This window comes from Poromitra crassiceps, assembly GCF_964638095.1.
Source record: "Poromitra crassiceps genome assembly, chromosome: 14".
NCBI classification, from domain to species: domain Eukaryota; kingdom Metazoa; phylum Chordata; class Actinopteri; order Beryciformes; family Melamphaidae; genus Poromitra; species Poromitra crassiceps.
The window spans coordinates 20,772,701-20,787,166 of record NC_139633.1 but is presented as its reverse complement, the minus strand read 5'-3'; the positions used below and the strand labels follow the sequence as shown (position 1 = coordinate 20,787,166).

Genomic DNA, 14,466 nt, shown 5'->3' with positions numbered 1-14,466 from the left:
ACATCGACCAGCCAATCAGGCATCACGGACAGTATCTGTCCTGAATAACCACCAGTGGACACCTTGCGTCCAGACCCATAAGAGTGCTGACAACTGCGATTCATATGGGGCTGGATACCAGGCTGAGGCTACCCTTTTGGCCAGTGGGCATGGAAAGTTAATTACTTCTAAGTTGGCCCGTGAACTACTTTTCAAACAAGTTTTGTACAAATCCGTTCATAACTTTTTGAGGTATCCCAAAGAAACATGAGCTAAAACAACCTCCCTAACTCTGTTGGCGGAGGTAAAACAAATCAGGCAGCATGATATGAGGCTACGTTAGAAAGCAGGACGTGAGGGTGAAAGAGTGTGGAGGCAGGTTTTTGTACTTGAACTGACCTTCCATGAGCGTGGAAGTCCAGCTGCAGGGTCCTGTCCTGGGGAGAGACGGCCCTCTTGGCTCTCTGGTGGCTGCTGTGCAGGGCTTCTGTGTCGTACGACAGCCCCTCATAATGCCGGATGTATTTGTTCAAAGGTTTCCCACTCTGACCTGAAACAGAGTTCAGTGGTTGATCAAAAAACTAATTAGGAATCAAACATTTGCTGCAAGGTAGTGAAGTGAAGAAAGGCAACATTTTTAATTTGGTATTTCATTGTAAGTCTCAATATCTATCCATTTTATATAGGATATGATAGGAGTGACTTTAGGTCTATCTATGATATTATTATTATTAGATTAGATTATTATTATTATTCAGTCATTGTGTACTTTGTGTAGCCTTGTGCCATCAATGTCAAATTTGCCTATGCACAGCATGTAAACAAACTGTGACCAGTTTCTAAAACATGTAAATGTATTGTTCTAATCCAGTTCCCTGGACTTATATTATGAGTGAGCACTGAGAGAAAGAAAATACGATCAGGGTTCACAATGTGCTATAGAGTATGCTTTAGAAATGTGGTTTCAACTAGGTTTTCAAATCTCCGGGAAGCCGATGATGTTGGTGACAATGTTCACACTAGGGTTGTGCGATGTCAACCAAATAGCCATTGTGATTAGGGCTGGGTTCAAAAAATCGATTCTCCGATTTTTAATCGATTTTCATTTTAATCCTCGATTATCGATTCATATGTCCAGAGATCGATTTTTTTTTTATTACATTTTTTTTTTTTTTTTTTTTTTTTTCTTTTACTAAACAGGCTAATTGTGCTGTGTGTGGTAGTTGAAACATAGTTTCAAGTTGACGTTTAATTATGTTTGTAGTTGAAACAAAAACATAAATACTGTAGGCTACATGAATGGAAATGTTTGATCATTATTAATATCTACTTTTAGAAATTATATAGGCTGAAATCAAATCACTGTGCATAATTGTGAAAGTGTCTTTATTGACAGATGAAAAGGCTGTTATTTACCCTTTGTCACCACGTGGTGAGTAAATATATGTGTAACTAAAACCATTAAAATTGACAACAGGTCTGCAACTTTTTTTCCCCGTGTATCTACTTGGCTGGTTGGAAACCCCTGTGTTACATAACTGGACAGTCATGTAATTCAGGGTACAGCTCAAAAACCACGTTTTGGTATCACTAACCAAATCAATATTGAAAATTGGTCGAATCGGAATCGAATCGAATCGAATCGAATCGAATCGAAATTAATCGATTCGCAACCTTGTGAATCGGAATCGAATCGATTCTTGAAATTTGAACCAATACCCAGCTCTAATTGTGATGTTTCCACAGTGAAACATCGCGATCGACGATGGCATCGTCGTGAGGGGGGGGGGGGGGGGGGGGGGGGGGTTGTTGCTGCGGTGCCGTAACGCCGTTTGTCTGCCGCACGTTCAGGTTTCCAACAGGACAGCTGAGCTCTACATGAGCCCAGCAGGCTTGGATAGGCTACTACTACAGCACAGAGCCAGGTGACTGAAGCAGTGGCTGTCACTACCAGCAATATTGAACGCTGCAAAACAACGTTAAAGTTACAGATTACAGACACTGACAGAATTACTGGGGGATATAACATTAGATTCGTGTGGGCTCAGTTGTGAACCTAACGTTAAGAAGAAATAGAAACACAGCAGCAGGAAACAGGCATGGAAACAGGCGAGTTAAAGACTTGTGACATTACATTGGGTTGAAAACAGGAAAGAATGTGAAGTTTCTTCTTTGTCTTAACATTTTCACAACAACACAACCTACTTCTGCTTATCCGCCCATCCTCCTCCTCCGCTCTACCGCTTCTCTGAACTGGGTGCGCTTGTTTAATGCTGCTCGCGCGTCCCCCGGTGAGTGGACTTGGCCTTTTTTATTATTAAAACTGTAAAATTTTAATTCAAACAAATAATTAATCACGATGGTCCGATGTAGAAGGCTCAGAGGTCGATGGGGGTCGGCCCATCGACGATGGTCGATGCCATCGTCCATCGTGCCAACCCTAGTTCACACACTACACACTCATGACGGTCCTGAAGAAACTATCTCAAAAGGTACACTGCTACGGTGTGCAAGCGAGCATACGCAAGTAATTAAGCAATTCATTTGAAGGAACCAGATTATGAGCTGCGTATTTTCCATCAGCGACATGGAGAAGGAGAGCATTGAATTGAGAAAAATAATGTGCATTCCAAAATGCAACTGGGTGAAATAATTGGGCCCATAAGCAGAGACCAGTATCAACATCACTACCAATATTTGATCTCTAGGTTTTATGAGTGCATATTTCCCATCTTGTTCGTCAAATCCCTTTATATCTGACAGTAATACTGCTAGGGCAGCATTGAATAGCCTCCACTGGTGAGATCAACAACAAGCCTCTCTTTATGCAATGATTTGAGACCATACAATTGTTTTCTATGTTTTCTGCCATGCCCCCGCCCATTTCTGTGACATAACTAATCATTCATCATGATTGATTAGTTATGCCTACCCCAGTACCCACAACTTCATACATAGGTGGCAATGTATGGAGCCTCATGGTGAACCCTTTGCAGAGAGGCCCTCACAACTACGTGCCATCAGTTATACGAGTGTGTTTTTCAATGTGTCTTGCCTACCTCACGTTTAGTTTCACTGTTCTTTCATTTCTAACTGCTTTTCAGCATTGTTGCTATGATTGCCTTTGTTGCAAAAAGCATCCCAGACATAATTGGCAAACGGGCATGTGCAAACAATGGGTCAGACACAGTCAGAGATGAATAAGGTATAACATTGTCAAATAATGTCTCAAAAACGTTGCATATCACAGCTTTGACCGATTGACTTTCTGGGCACAAAACGCGACACTTCTAAGAGTTTTCAGATGCAGTGGCTCCCATTTGTCTAGTAAAGAACATGACAAACAGCCGGCATCAAGGTGGGCGGAATATTGGATAGTCTCTCTTGAATTGCTGACTCATTGTTCCTACAGTATGGTGACTTAGCTGAATTACAAATATTAACGCAGTCCTCACCACACATGGCCCAGGGCTGGAACCGTCCCATGGCCATGGAGCATCTCAATCCAGCCCTCAACATCACCATTATTTGTCCTGGGGGGCAGCAGCCCACATGAAAAATACTGGTTGTTGCCGGGGGCCAAAAAAGTATTGTCATGCTGTAACCTCTCATTTTGTCACTAGATTAAAATGATAGAAAACACTTATTCTTCAGAATTTATTATATTGAAATCACTCCAAACAGCCAATTTAGGCATTCACAGTTTTTAGCTTCACAAATAAAATAAAAATATGATGTGGTTTGTCTTAGACCTCCCGGGCCAGGCAGAACCATCATGAGGACTGGTTCTGGCCCCTGGGCCGCATAATGCCCAGGTCTGCTCCTGTAATAAGCAATCTGCCATGTCTACCAAATTCATTTAGTTTCACATTATTCATCAGTACTATGCGTTTCATGTGTCAATTCAATTGTCTAATGTGCCCTTCACTTATCTGTCAGTATGGCCCTCTGGATTTTTTTGTTTTGTTTTGCCAACCCCTATCCGAGACAATAGGAGAGAGCCTCCCTTGGCCTGGCTACATATATCAAAAATAGTTGTTGTGAACTGGATGCTCACTAGTAAAAGAAAACTGAAAACGAACGACAACGAGAAATGGAAAAAACGGACAAAAAAAGCAGTGAAATTACCTCATGAAGGTATGAAGGTGTGACGTGAGCCGCAGACAGTACACATGCAGACAGTACACACACACACACACACACACACACACACACACACACACGGCTAGGCTATGTAAGCTTTGATCCTGAGTGGAGGGCGGTCCGCTGCACAATATAGAGATTTAGACATGACACGCTCTCGGTTTCGTTAAAGCGGTGTGACAGTGATGGGAACCTTTTTCAGATTCTCAACACCAGGTGGCGCTCTGCCCTACTCTGGCAGCAGCATGCCCACTTGCCTGGCTGCACACATCTCTGACCAGTGGAGCCAGGATGGGGATGCGGGGATGAATCTCTGCAACAGTGGCCAACTATAGCCACAATCTGTCAGTCGCTAGCCATGCTTAACAGGTTGACGCGGATTATGAAGGCGAGCCCACACAGTTAATCCAGCACGCTTACGGGATAGTTTTGTTGTTTGAACAAAGAAGAAAGTGGTCAGTGAGGAGCATGTGTGGTGTGGGCCACACCAGGTCACTCAGGTTCTGTTTCAGTAATGTGTCATGCTTAGTATTCAGTTAACACTTAACTACCGGTACCTGCTAGCCATTTAAAGGCTAGTCTACATAATGAATGCTATTATATACCCTTACATCTGTCTGAAGTGCTGGGTTATAACCATAGACATAAATAATATGGACGTATCTATCCCATTAAATTTCTTCTCCCTGGCGGAGTTCAAACGGTGGGTGTCACCATCTTGATTTTTCATCAGCAGAGTGGGAGGGAATGGGTTGAGTCCTTCCTTCCGCATCTCACGTGAGATGGGAGTTTCCCAGAGCCATATAGAGTTATATAAAAGTTATATAAAAAATGACCCCCCTACAGTTGTTATGAAAAGGTGAAATTAGCTATATAGACCAAAACCGTGTTTTGCCCCTAACTGGAAAGATGTTTAATCGTGTTACAAAGTCGGGCATTTTAACATGGAGGGAATGCCTACTGCCCCCGACGCCTAGTGGCCATTCGAGGAGCTACAGCTTTTCAATTCACCTCCGCATCCTCAGAGGGAAGGGGGTGGGCTTGCCCCACTGGTTCTAACTGGAGAAGCTTTGCTATGATCTAAAATACAACTTGGGAAGGTAATTCATACGCATACGGTGGCAGAGACACTGGATAATGACCTTAGAATCAACACACACACACACACACACACACACACACACACACACACACACACACACACACACACACACACCTTTGCCTGTATGTGCTACTATACTGTTTTGTTGCTACTGTGAGGCCTCAGTGTGGTGGGGCTGGGGGGTGACTCCTCTCCAAACAGGGAGAGGCTGTACCAGGCCAGCAGAAACATGTTCATGAATGCAGGCAGAAAACATTCAAACAATCAGCTTCTCCAGCCTCATTTCCACAGCGACGCCGACGGGGGACAACAGCTCGACTGAACTGTAACAACCGGTGTGAAAAAGCACGGGATGGGCTCTGATGTGAGTCGGCTTCGTTAAGTGGTGAATCTATGCTTTTGTACGAACACAAACAAACACTGCCAGCTCAGATGGGCCAGATCAGCGTCCTCACAAGGACGTGACAGCTCCATGAATATGCAATAACGCCGCAGCACAAAGCTGTGCCACTCATTTGCTTAACCGACGGTTAATTGCATGGTACCGTAATAACTTAGCAGTCAGGTCGGTGATTTCTGACACGCGATAACACGCACAATACCTCACGTTAACCACCATTCGTTAAAAAATAATAATAATAATAAAACAAACAACAAAAGTCACAAAAGGATGTGGCAGCTATATAATCTTGTTTTGATTTGGTTCCACCCCACATTTTCATAAGTCTACTTCTATTGGAAATCTTTTCGTTATGAAAATCCAAGCAAATTTTGCTTCCAGTGCACTGAGTGCATCTCTCATAGAGGCGGGCAGCCACTCGACAGCACATTAGTCTCAAACGCATGTGTAAACACTGAGCAGCAATCCATTTTTAACACAGGTGCACAGCCTCACACCTCAAAAGCAGCCGCCCCCCCCCCCCCCCCCCCCCCCCTCCCTGCCCGCGCCACTTATGGCTCACAGTTACAGCGGAAGTGGCTCATATCGCATTTTTGCCACTCTGTTCTCCACAGCAGGGGTCTTGCATGTGCTGGTGGCATGCATTGATTACACACAAACACAAAGAACACAACACAGCAAACACAGTTAACCCATTCATACCTGATGCAGCATTTGCGTGTATATCCCTCATTTGTGTGTGTATCCCTTTAAGACCGCGAACCGCGTCACGCGGTTCGCGGTCTTAAAGGGATACACACACAAATGCTGCATCAGGTATCAATGGGTTAAACCTTTTCCATGCTACAGCGTCAAAGCCCTTGCTGAATGTGAGGGTTGTGCCATGGCCTGGTGAGCCTGCGGGCGCAGCTGGTGTGCAGCTCCCCGAAAATGTGACTCGACACACAGCGAAAACAACGCAAGTATGTAGATGGTGAGAGATAACAGGAGAGAGTGAAAGCTATGACCAAGTATATGCGCTACATTCTCTCCTTGGCCTAACTTCTAGTCATTGGGATACTAGTGAAATTTACTCATTGTGCTGGGGACTCCCCTGCGACCCCTCGTCAGGCTGACGTTCGAGTATATATATAGGTCTAGCTGCCGTCGGGAACGCTCCAAGTCGAGGCTGACGCACAAGCATGTTTTCCGCTTAAGATTGTAAAGGGATCTCTGTGAAGAGCAGTGTTGAAACGACTGCTTGCCATCAAAGACATCTCCAAGAAAGAAATAAAAACTTTAACAAACAGATTGGTCACTAAAGTTGGACAATTGGATAAATAGTCTACTTCAAGGAGGGAATGGGCAAGGGTGGGATTTAAATGATCACCAACACCAAATCCTCCCTGCAGTTACAGGTTCCTAGCTCTGTTACAGGGCACCCTGTTACAATCAAAACATGTAGAAACATTACAAAACAATAAACATACATGTGTGTTGTTGCAGGCAGCGCTCTGTAATGCATCATTGGTCATGTTTGATTAGTTCTGCTGCCTTCATCGACCAGCCAATCAAGCATCCCAGACAGTATCTGTCCTGAATAACCGCCAATGGATGGGCTTGCATCCAGACCAGTGGGCAAGCTCTGCGGTTTTCCTATGAATACACGGAAGTTATCATGAAAGCTGTAGTTCCTCGAATGGCCACTTGAGGCAGGGCCCGGAAGTGCCGTCGTTCCCGTTCACCCCCATGTTAAAATGCCCCACTTTGTAACAGTGAAAGAATCTTTACAGCCTGGACCGAAACATGGTTTTGCCCTCTATAGCTCATTTCACCTTTTCATAACAACTGTAGGGCGGGTCATTTTTTTACATAAATCGCCCGTTTGGAGTAAAATAAATGATAGAAAATGGGGTGATTGACAGGTCGCCTGTCCAGTGATCGCGCAGCTTGCCGATCACGGACGAATAGCAGGCGGAGCTGCAGCAAAACTTGAGTCCAAAAAATCGTGGATGGCTTTGTCCATATGATTTAGGTCAGTGGACCAGACCATTATGGAGAGTGCCGACATCTGCAATTCAAATGAGCCTGGATACCAGGCTAACAAACTGCGACAAGGCACATGAAAACACCGGTAAGAGTTAAGTAACATCTCAATTTACACGAGGAAATGTCCACACAACTCTATTTGGACCTGAACAGACTCGCTCATTAAGTGCTAGTAGCTCAAATGTCTTGGACTGACAGTGACAAGCTGACAAAACACTGGCAGTTAGCTTCAATGTAGCTTCAATGTAGAGGCAACATGATTTCCGTGAGGTGCATTTCAGCCTCACTTGCCCCAGTGACGTGCAATGCAAGAAATCATTGACAGGAACAGAGGAAGTGGTAAGTAACAGTGATGGACCACAGTCACAACTCATCCCCCACCGTCACATTACTAATATAACTGCCTGCCTGAAATGGTAAATGGTAAATGGCCTGCATTTATATAGCGCTTTTATCCAAAGCGCTTTACAATCAGTATGTACATTCACCCATTCATACACCGATGGTGGCAGGCTACCACGCAGGGTGCTGGCACACCATCAGGAGCAATTTGGGGTTCAGTATCTTGCCCAAGGACACTTCGACATGCAGAGCGGAGGAGGCGGGAATCGAACCACCGACCTCTTTTATCCAAAGCGATTAGTGGACAACCCGCTCTACCTCCTGAGCTACATGTCATGACACATCAAGACATCTCACAGCTCAGGGTCCCAAATGTCTCCGGTTTGTGGAAACATGAAAATGCACACAGGGGGCAGAGTCTCTGCACATAAACACACCACCACACAATATGATGATTTAGAGCAGTGGTCTTCAACAGGGGGTCCGGCAATTTCTGTCATAGTTTGTGAAAATTGTAAAAATGTATTTTAGAGTCTTTTTAGACCACGAAAATAATAATATTGAGTAAACTCCAAACATTAATAGGCACCAATAAGCTACAAAGCGAATCTGATAATGTGAAACGTTCACTCCTTCTTGCTTTTTTAATGTTTTATTAATAAAAATAAGTCTCAATCCTGATATCCTGCATTATACATTTTTTTTACCGTCTATTCCTATGCTTCGTATAATGTCTCTATGTTTGACTTTATATTCTTCCCTATCCGAGTGTGAGCATTGAGCAACTGTAGCATGACTCAATTTCCCCTGGGGGATCAATAAAGTTATTCTAAGTGATTCTGATAAATGTTATTATAGGCCACGTATAAAATGCAATTTTATTTTATTTCAAATCGTAGGGGGTCCCTGCTCTGTTTCTCTATCAACCAAGGGGGGTCCTTGGTAAATGGTAAATGGCCTGCATTTATATAGCGCTTTTATCCAAAGCGCTTTACAATCAGTAGATAGTCTACATTCACCCATTCATACACCGATGGCGGCAGGCTGCCACGCAGGGTGCCTACACACCATCGGGAGCAAGGAGGGTTAGGTGTCTTGCCCAAGGACACAGCGACAGCAGCTGGGAGGGAGCGGGGATCGAGCCGCCAACCCTTGCGTCATTGGCCGACCCGCTCTACCTCCTGAGCTAAAGCCGCCCCTTGGCCTGAAAGAAATTGAAGACCCCTGATTTAGAGGGAAAACATTTGTATGAGTGTATGTTTTTGTTGCATATAATAGTATACCTTTAACATCTAGTTTTCGTCAGTGAAAAAGGGTCGTTGACGAACATTTTTCTTCAGTTTTAGTCAACCAAATTAACACTGCTGAGCACTTTATTAGGAACCCTGTACACCTGCTTATTCATGCAATTATCCAATCAGCCAATCATGTGGCAGCAGCGTAATGGATAAGATCATGCAGATCCAGGTCAGCAGCTTCAGTTGATGTTCACACATCAAACATCAGAATGGTGGAAAAATGTGATCTCAATGACTTTGACTGTGGCGTGGTTGTTGGTGCCAGACCAGGCGCAGACGGGCTGGTCTGAGTATTTATGAAACTGCTGATCTGCTGGGATCTTCACGCACAACAGAGGTTTTCAAAGTGGAAGGCGGGCCTCCCCAGGGGGGCTCCAAACAGTTTCAGAAGAGCAAGAATGGAAGTGAAAAAAGATTGTAGTTATTACATTTTTCATGTATAGTAATTAGTCTGAAATATGTGGCTCAATTGTTGAGTTACTGTCTCTATGGGATCAAATATAATCATGATCCAATAGGCACCCAGGAATTTTGCTAAAGTACGGTAAGCAAGTAAACTGGGGGTGGAGGGCGCTTTGTCCTAGCCTGGGTAAAGCCAGCCCCCACGTGACCTGCTCTCAGACCTGCTCACTAGTCAGCAGGGTCTGTCTGAGAGCAGGTCACTGGGGGCTGGGTTTACCCAGGCTAGCTTTGTCCCCAAGCTTTGTTTGAGGGGAGGCCCACAGTCTCATACTTGGAAAAGCCCTGCTCTAGAGCTTACACGGAATGGTGCAAAGAAGAAGAAAAAACATCCAATGAGCAGCAGTTCTGCGGACGGAAACTCAGATAACCTCCTTATAACTGTGGTGAGCAGAAAAGCATCTCAGAATGCAACATGTCGAACTTTGAGGCGGATGTTTGTTGCATATCCTACAAAGCGCTAAGTGCACTTGTGTACTGTAATACATTATTTTAGAATGCACGTTTTACAGGTGCCACAGATTCTAAGCTGCTCCTTTATGGGAAAAGGTCCATTTTGAGTCAATCAATGCAGAATCTTGTAATATCCTGTAACAGCCCTGGCAGTAAGTCTACAACATGCCAATGACAACTGACATCAATCACCTCGAAAGGAAATACTGTTTGTCTCTCTGTTTTTGTGCATGTACAGTACCCACAGTCAGCTACCACTTCCTGCAACTATGTCTAGACCTTCGAATCCGCCCACTCCACTGAGTTGAGTTTTGGCTGGAGTGTAACCAGTTGACAATTTAGTCTGATGTCAGGTTAACTGTGTCCCCCAGGCACTGGAACAAATAAACGTCTTTCTGTGCAGTGGGTGGTGTGATTTTGTTTCTTGTTTTTAGACCCATGCAAGGACACAGTCAACATGAAACTGAATTCTGGTGTCATTGTACGGAGCCCACAACATCTAATCAAGTGATTTCCAACTTCACCATCAGTCTTACTAATGTTATGCAAATGAGACAGGCAGCTGATCCTGGCTTGACATGGGCACGGCTCACTCAGCACTTCAGAAACTGCTTTAGTTTGCACCAGTGTCAAAACATGTATTAACACAAATATTTTGCTTGTTAGTGATGTCATTTGTGCATGAATGACATCACTGGTCCAAAACCTAACTCAAATCAACTCTCAATAACTGTCAAACTAGATGAATGCCTGCAAAACTGTTCAGATATACTGTATGTGAGATTATGTGCAAAATCTGCATTGTTTTTCGGTGGAGTGTCCCTTTAAGTGACAAGCGGATGCTGGGTTCCTCTCAATCTGAATCTCAAAAACACAAGTTTCAAGCAACAACAATATTGTTGGCTGATATATCTTAAGCAGTACTACATTTTACAGTGAAGCCGTAACTACTAGTTAGTATTTGGTAGCATATTAGTAAGGTAACATTACGTAGCAATGACCATTTATTTTACTAGGCGATTCCTGGGCTCGCTAGGGCTCGCCCGCCCTGCAGCTCGCCGAGCTGGCCCTGCAGCTCACATACGCAGCTCGGCCACTGCCCGGCCTCGCCCGCAGGTCGGCGGCTGCATGGCCACGCCTGCCCTATTGCCCCCCGCATGCGGGTGTGTGTGTGTTGCTCATAAAATGTTATTGCAATAACTTAAAAGTGGAAAAAGTGTTGCAGATCTCTTTAAGTTTACATGTGCGTGGATGTGTGTGTGCCCCTTAAGTTTACATCAGTTCCGATGTCATAAGATGATTTTGCTCTTATGACATCATCAGTGATGTCACAATGCCTCCTATGACATCATCAGTGGGACAAAAATGTAAACAGAACACTGCCCACTTGCTCCCTTTTATAATATATTGTTTTTAAGTAAAGCCAAAATAATAATGTGCTGTTGTAAACAACGCCCTTCCACACAAAACTTTGTTTTAAGGTAACGTTAGCCTCATAATTACAGGCCAGGGAGGACACACATTTAGCCTGAAAATATGATTGTTTCAAAAGCTGATACTGTAGCTGTCCATCGCTGCAGCAGCACACCGTCCCATAGCGTTACCTAATAACAGCAACCTACGTTCTTAGCGACCAAATTTAGATAGAGCACTCTGTATAGCTTGCTAACGTTAACTTAGTTAGTTCCCATGGCAATCCAAACAGTATTCTGCTTGTTAATCACTTATGTGAGTCATTTCGCTGTTAATGTCTAGCTAACGTTAACTGAATACGTCGTTAGCCAGCGTAACGTTAGCTATATTTGTTTGACGTTATCATAGACAAGTATACTTCTGAGTCTAACGTTAGTGACGTTCACGAGTCAAATATCTCCCTAACGTAACTAGTTAACTCGGCTTGCAAGCTGTCAAATCACAGGGCGAAATAACAACAGCTGTTTATCACCAAATGAACCGAACTATCCTCAACATTGGCACACCTCGGCTGTAACCCGTGTAACATTACACAGGTTAGCAGTTACACTAACCTACAGTTACTGTTAACGTTAGCTATAGCTAAATTTGATAGCCACAGAGCACAACTGCTATTATTTCCTAGATCCGATTAGCGTTAGCTCCATTAGCGACATCACTGAACACTTTCCTTGCCCTGTGAATCAATGACAAACTTACCTTTAATATCTCGTAGGCAGCAAAACATGAGAAGGAGTTTAGCCAATATCATATCGATTAAATTCCTTGAAAGCCAAATAAACTAGCTAACGTTAAGCGGTAGTCCTGATATCGTAATTTGCTTTCTTGTTTCGTTTTTCACTTAAAGGTACAGCCGCCCCTCCGTACTGTGCACGAGCTACCATCGGCTACCATCACAACACCGCTCTGTCTCCGGATCTCCAGCAGTGTGACGTCAGACAGACCAGCAGGCCCTCCCTTCCGCTGTCTACCAGAGATGTTTTATTTTCGCCAAGAGGAACTGGTCACGCCCATCCCTTGAACCACCTTGATCCCTATCCCACTGTGTAAATCCTTCAGTCTACAAGTCATAGTGCTGCTAGCCTGCTACCAGTGCTTTGCAACAAACTATCCTTTTTCGGCCAATGTTTTCCCCGACCAGCTCTTGAATTGTTTGCTTCCGCAAATCTCATGTCTTTGTGCGTTCAGGGTTCAGTCGCTCATTAGAAACTAGACTTCCGTGTTTACCAACCTTGGCATAGGCGTCATTACACTGGGGCCTGGGGGATGCCTGGGGACATGTCCACACCACTTTTTGAAATGCCCAGGGCACTTTTGTCCATCACTTTTTTTAAAGATTTGTTAAAAATGTGATGGAAAAATAGCTTGCACCAAGAAATGTTAACTAACAAATGAGAGCACTTTGTGAAATGATTATTTGCACTGTGCACAACTATGCATCTGCGCAGGCTCACCCACCCTGCAGCTCGTCGAGCTGGCCCTACAGCTCGCAAACGCAGCTCGGCCGCTACGCGGCCTTGACCGCTGTGGGGGCTCACCTGCTCTTATGACATCACTGATGATCACGGATGATGTCACAACTTCGCATCACTGATGACATCACAACTGCTCTTATGACATCACTGATGATGTCACAATGCCATAGCCGAGCCCACTCTGCAGCTCGACCGCTGTGCAGGCTCGCTTGCTCTTATGACATCACTGATGATGTCACAACTTCGCATCTTATGACATCACTGATGACATCATCAGTGATTTATGACATCACAGTGATGTCACTATGTCATCATCAGTGGGACAAAAATTGAAACAGAGAACAAACATTGCCCACATTGCCCCTTTTATAGATAGTTAAGAAAACATTACAATGCAATGCAAGTATAGAAGAAAAAAAATTGCATTGTCCAAAAGAGTAACATTATTCTTTCAGTTGTTTCTACGTTGTCATATTTTAGGGCAGTGATATCAGATATTGATATCGCTGGGCTGACTGACATGACTGGTGCCTTCTAGATGATCACATCTAGAAGGCACCAGTGCATGTCAATGAATATCAATTCATTGTTCATGCATGCATTGCTCGATTGACATGGTGTTGCAGCTGTGGATGTGATGCATTATGGATGACTGTACTTGTATGGTCAATGTGCATTTTATGCTGAGTATTTTCATATTGTCAACTATGTAGTAAGTAGCCTATAGGCTATGCTATGCCCTTTTGATGTGCCGTTATGCATTTCTCACTGTGTCTAATCTAGACTGATCCCCCTTTACATTGCCTAAAATCGCATGAGGGGGGTGTTATAGTCTCGTATCTGAAATAAATGAAGCCCGTCGATTGTCTTTTGCTCCCGCTGCACAGGCAGAGGTGTGAATTTCATGTCACACTGTGTACACTGACTGTGGCGCAAGCTGTAATCGATCAAAAATGTATCTCACCTCACTGGTGACGTTATAGCATAGTGTTGATTCATTCTAAGTGACCTCAGCTCAAACTCCCACAATGTTGTTTGACCTCTGGTATGCTGCTGCTGCCCGCAAAGACGGGGTCGGGTGCAGCCTGCCATCCCTTCAGGACCTTCACACTGCCAGGATGCTAAAGCGGTCTCAGAAAATCATGGCCGACCTCACCCACCCAGGTCATAAACTCTTCAGGGCCCTCCCCCATGGCAGACGACTAATGTCCCTATTCTACCCCCCCCCCCCCCCCCCCCCACATATCAACATTCAATATTAAGTGGTGCTACCAGTCGCGTAAGGTGCTTGCTTGTAAGAGGTATTGTGTCTGG

General features: G+C 44.3%; 1 protein-coding gene across 1 annotated transcript in view; it reads right to left on the bottom strand.

Annotated features, from left to right (window-relative positions):
- adam10a (ADAM metallopeptidase domain 10a) overlaps positions 1–12,559 on the bottom strand; it is a 58,976-nt gene extending 46,417 nt beyond the window's left edge. Inside the window, exons 1-2 of the mRNA XM_083650970.1 lie at positions 12,377–12,559; positions 379–529 (exon numbers count right to left, since the gene is read on the bottom strand). Of these exons, the coding sequence (XP_083507096.1) occupies positions 379–529; positions 12,377–12,428 (203 nt within the window). The 5' untranslated portion in view covers positions 12,429–12,559. The remainder of the gene's footprint in view (positions 1–378; positions 530–12,376) is intronic.
- Positions 12,560–14,466: the final 1,907 nt, after the last annotated feature.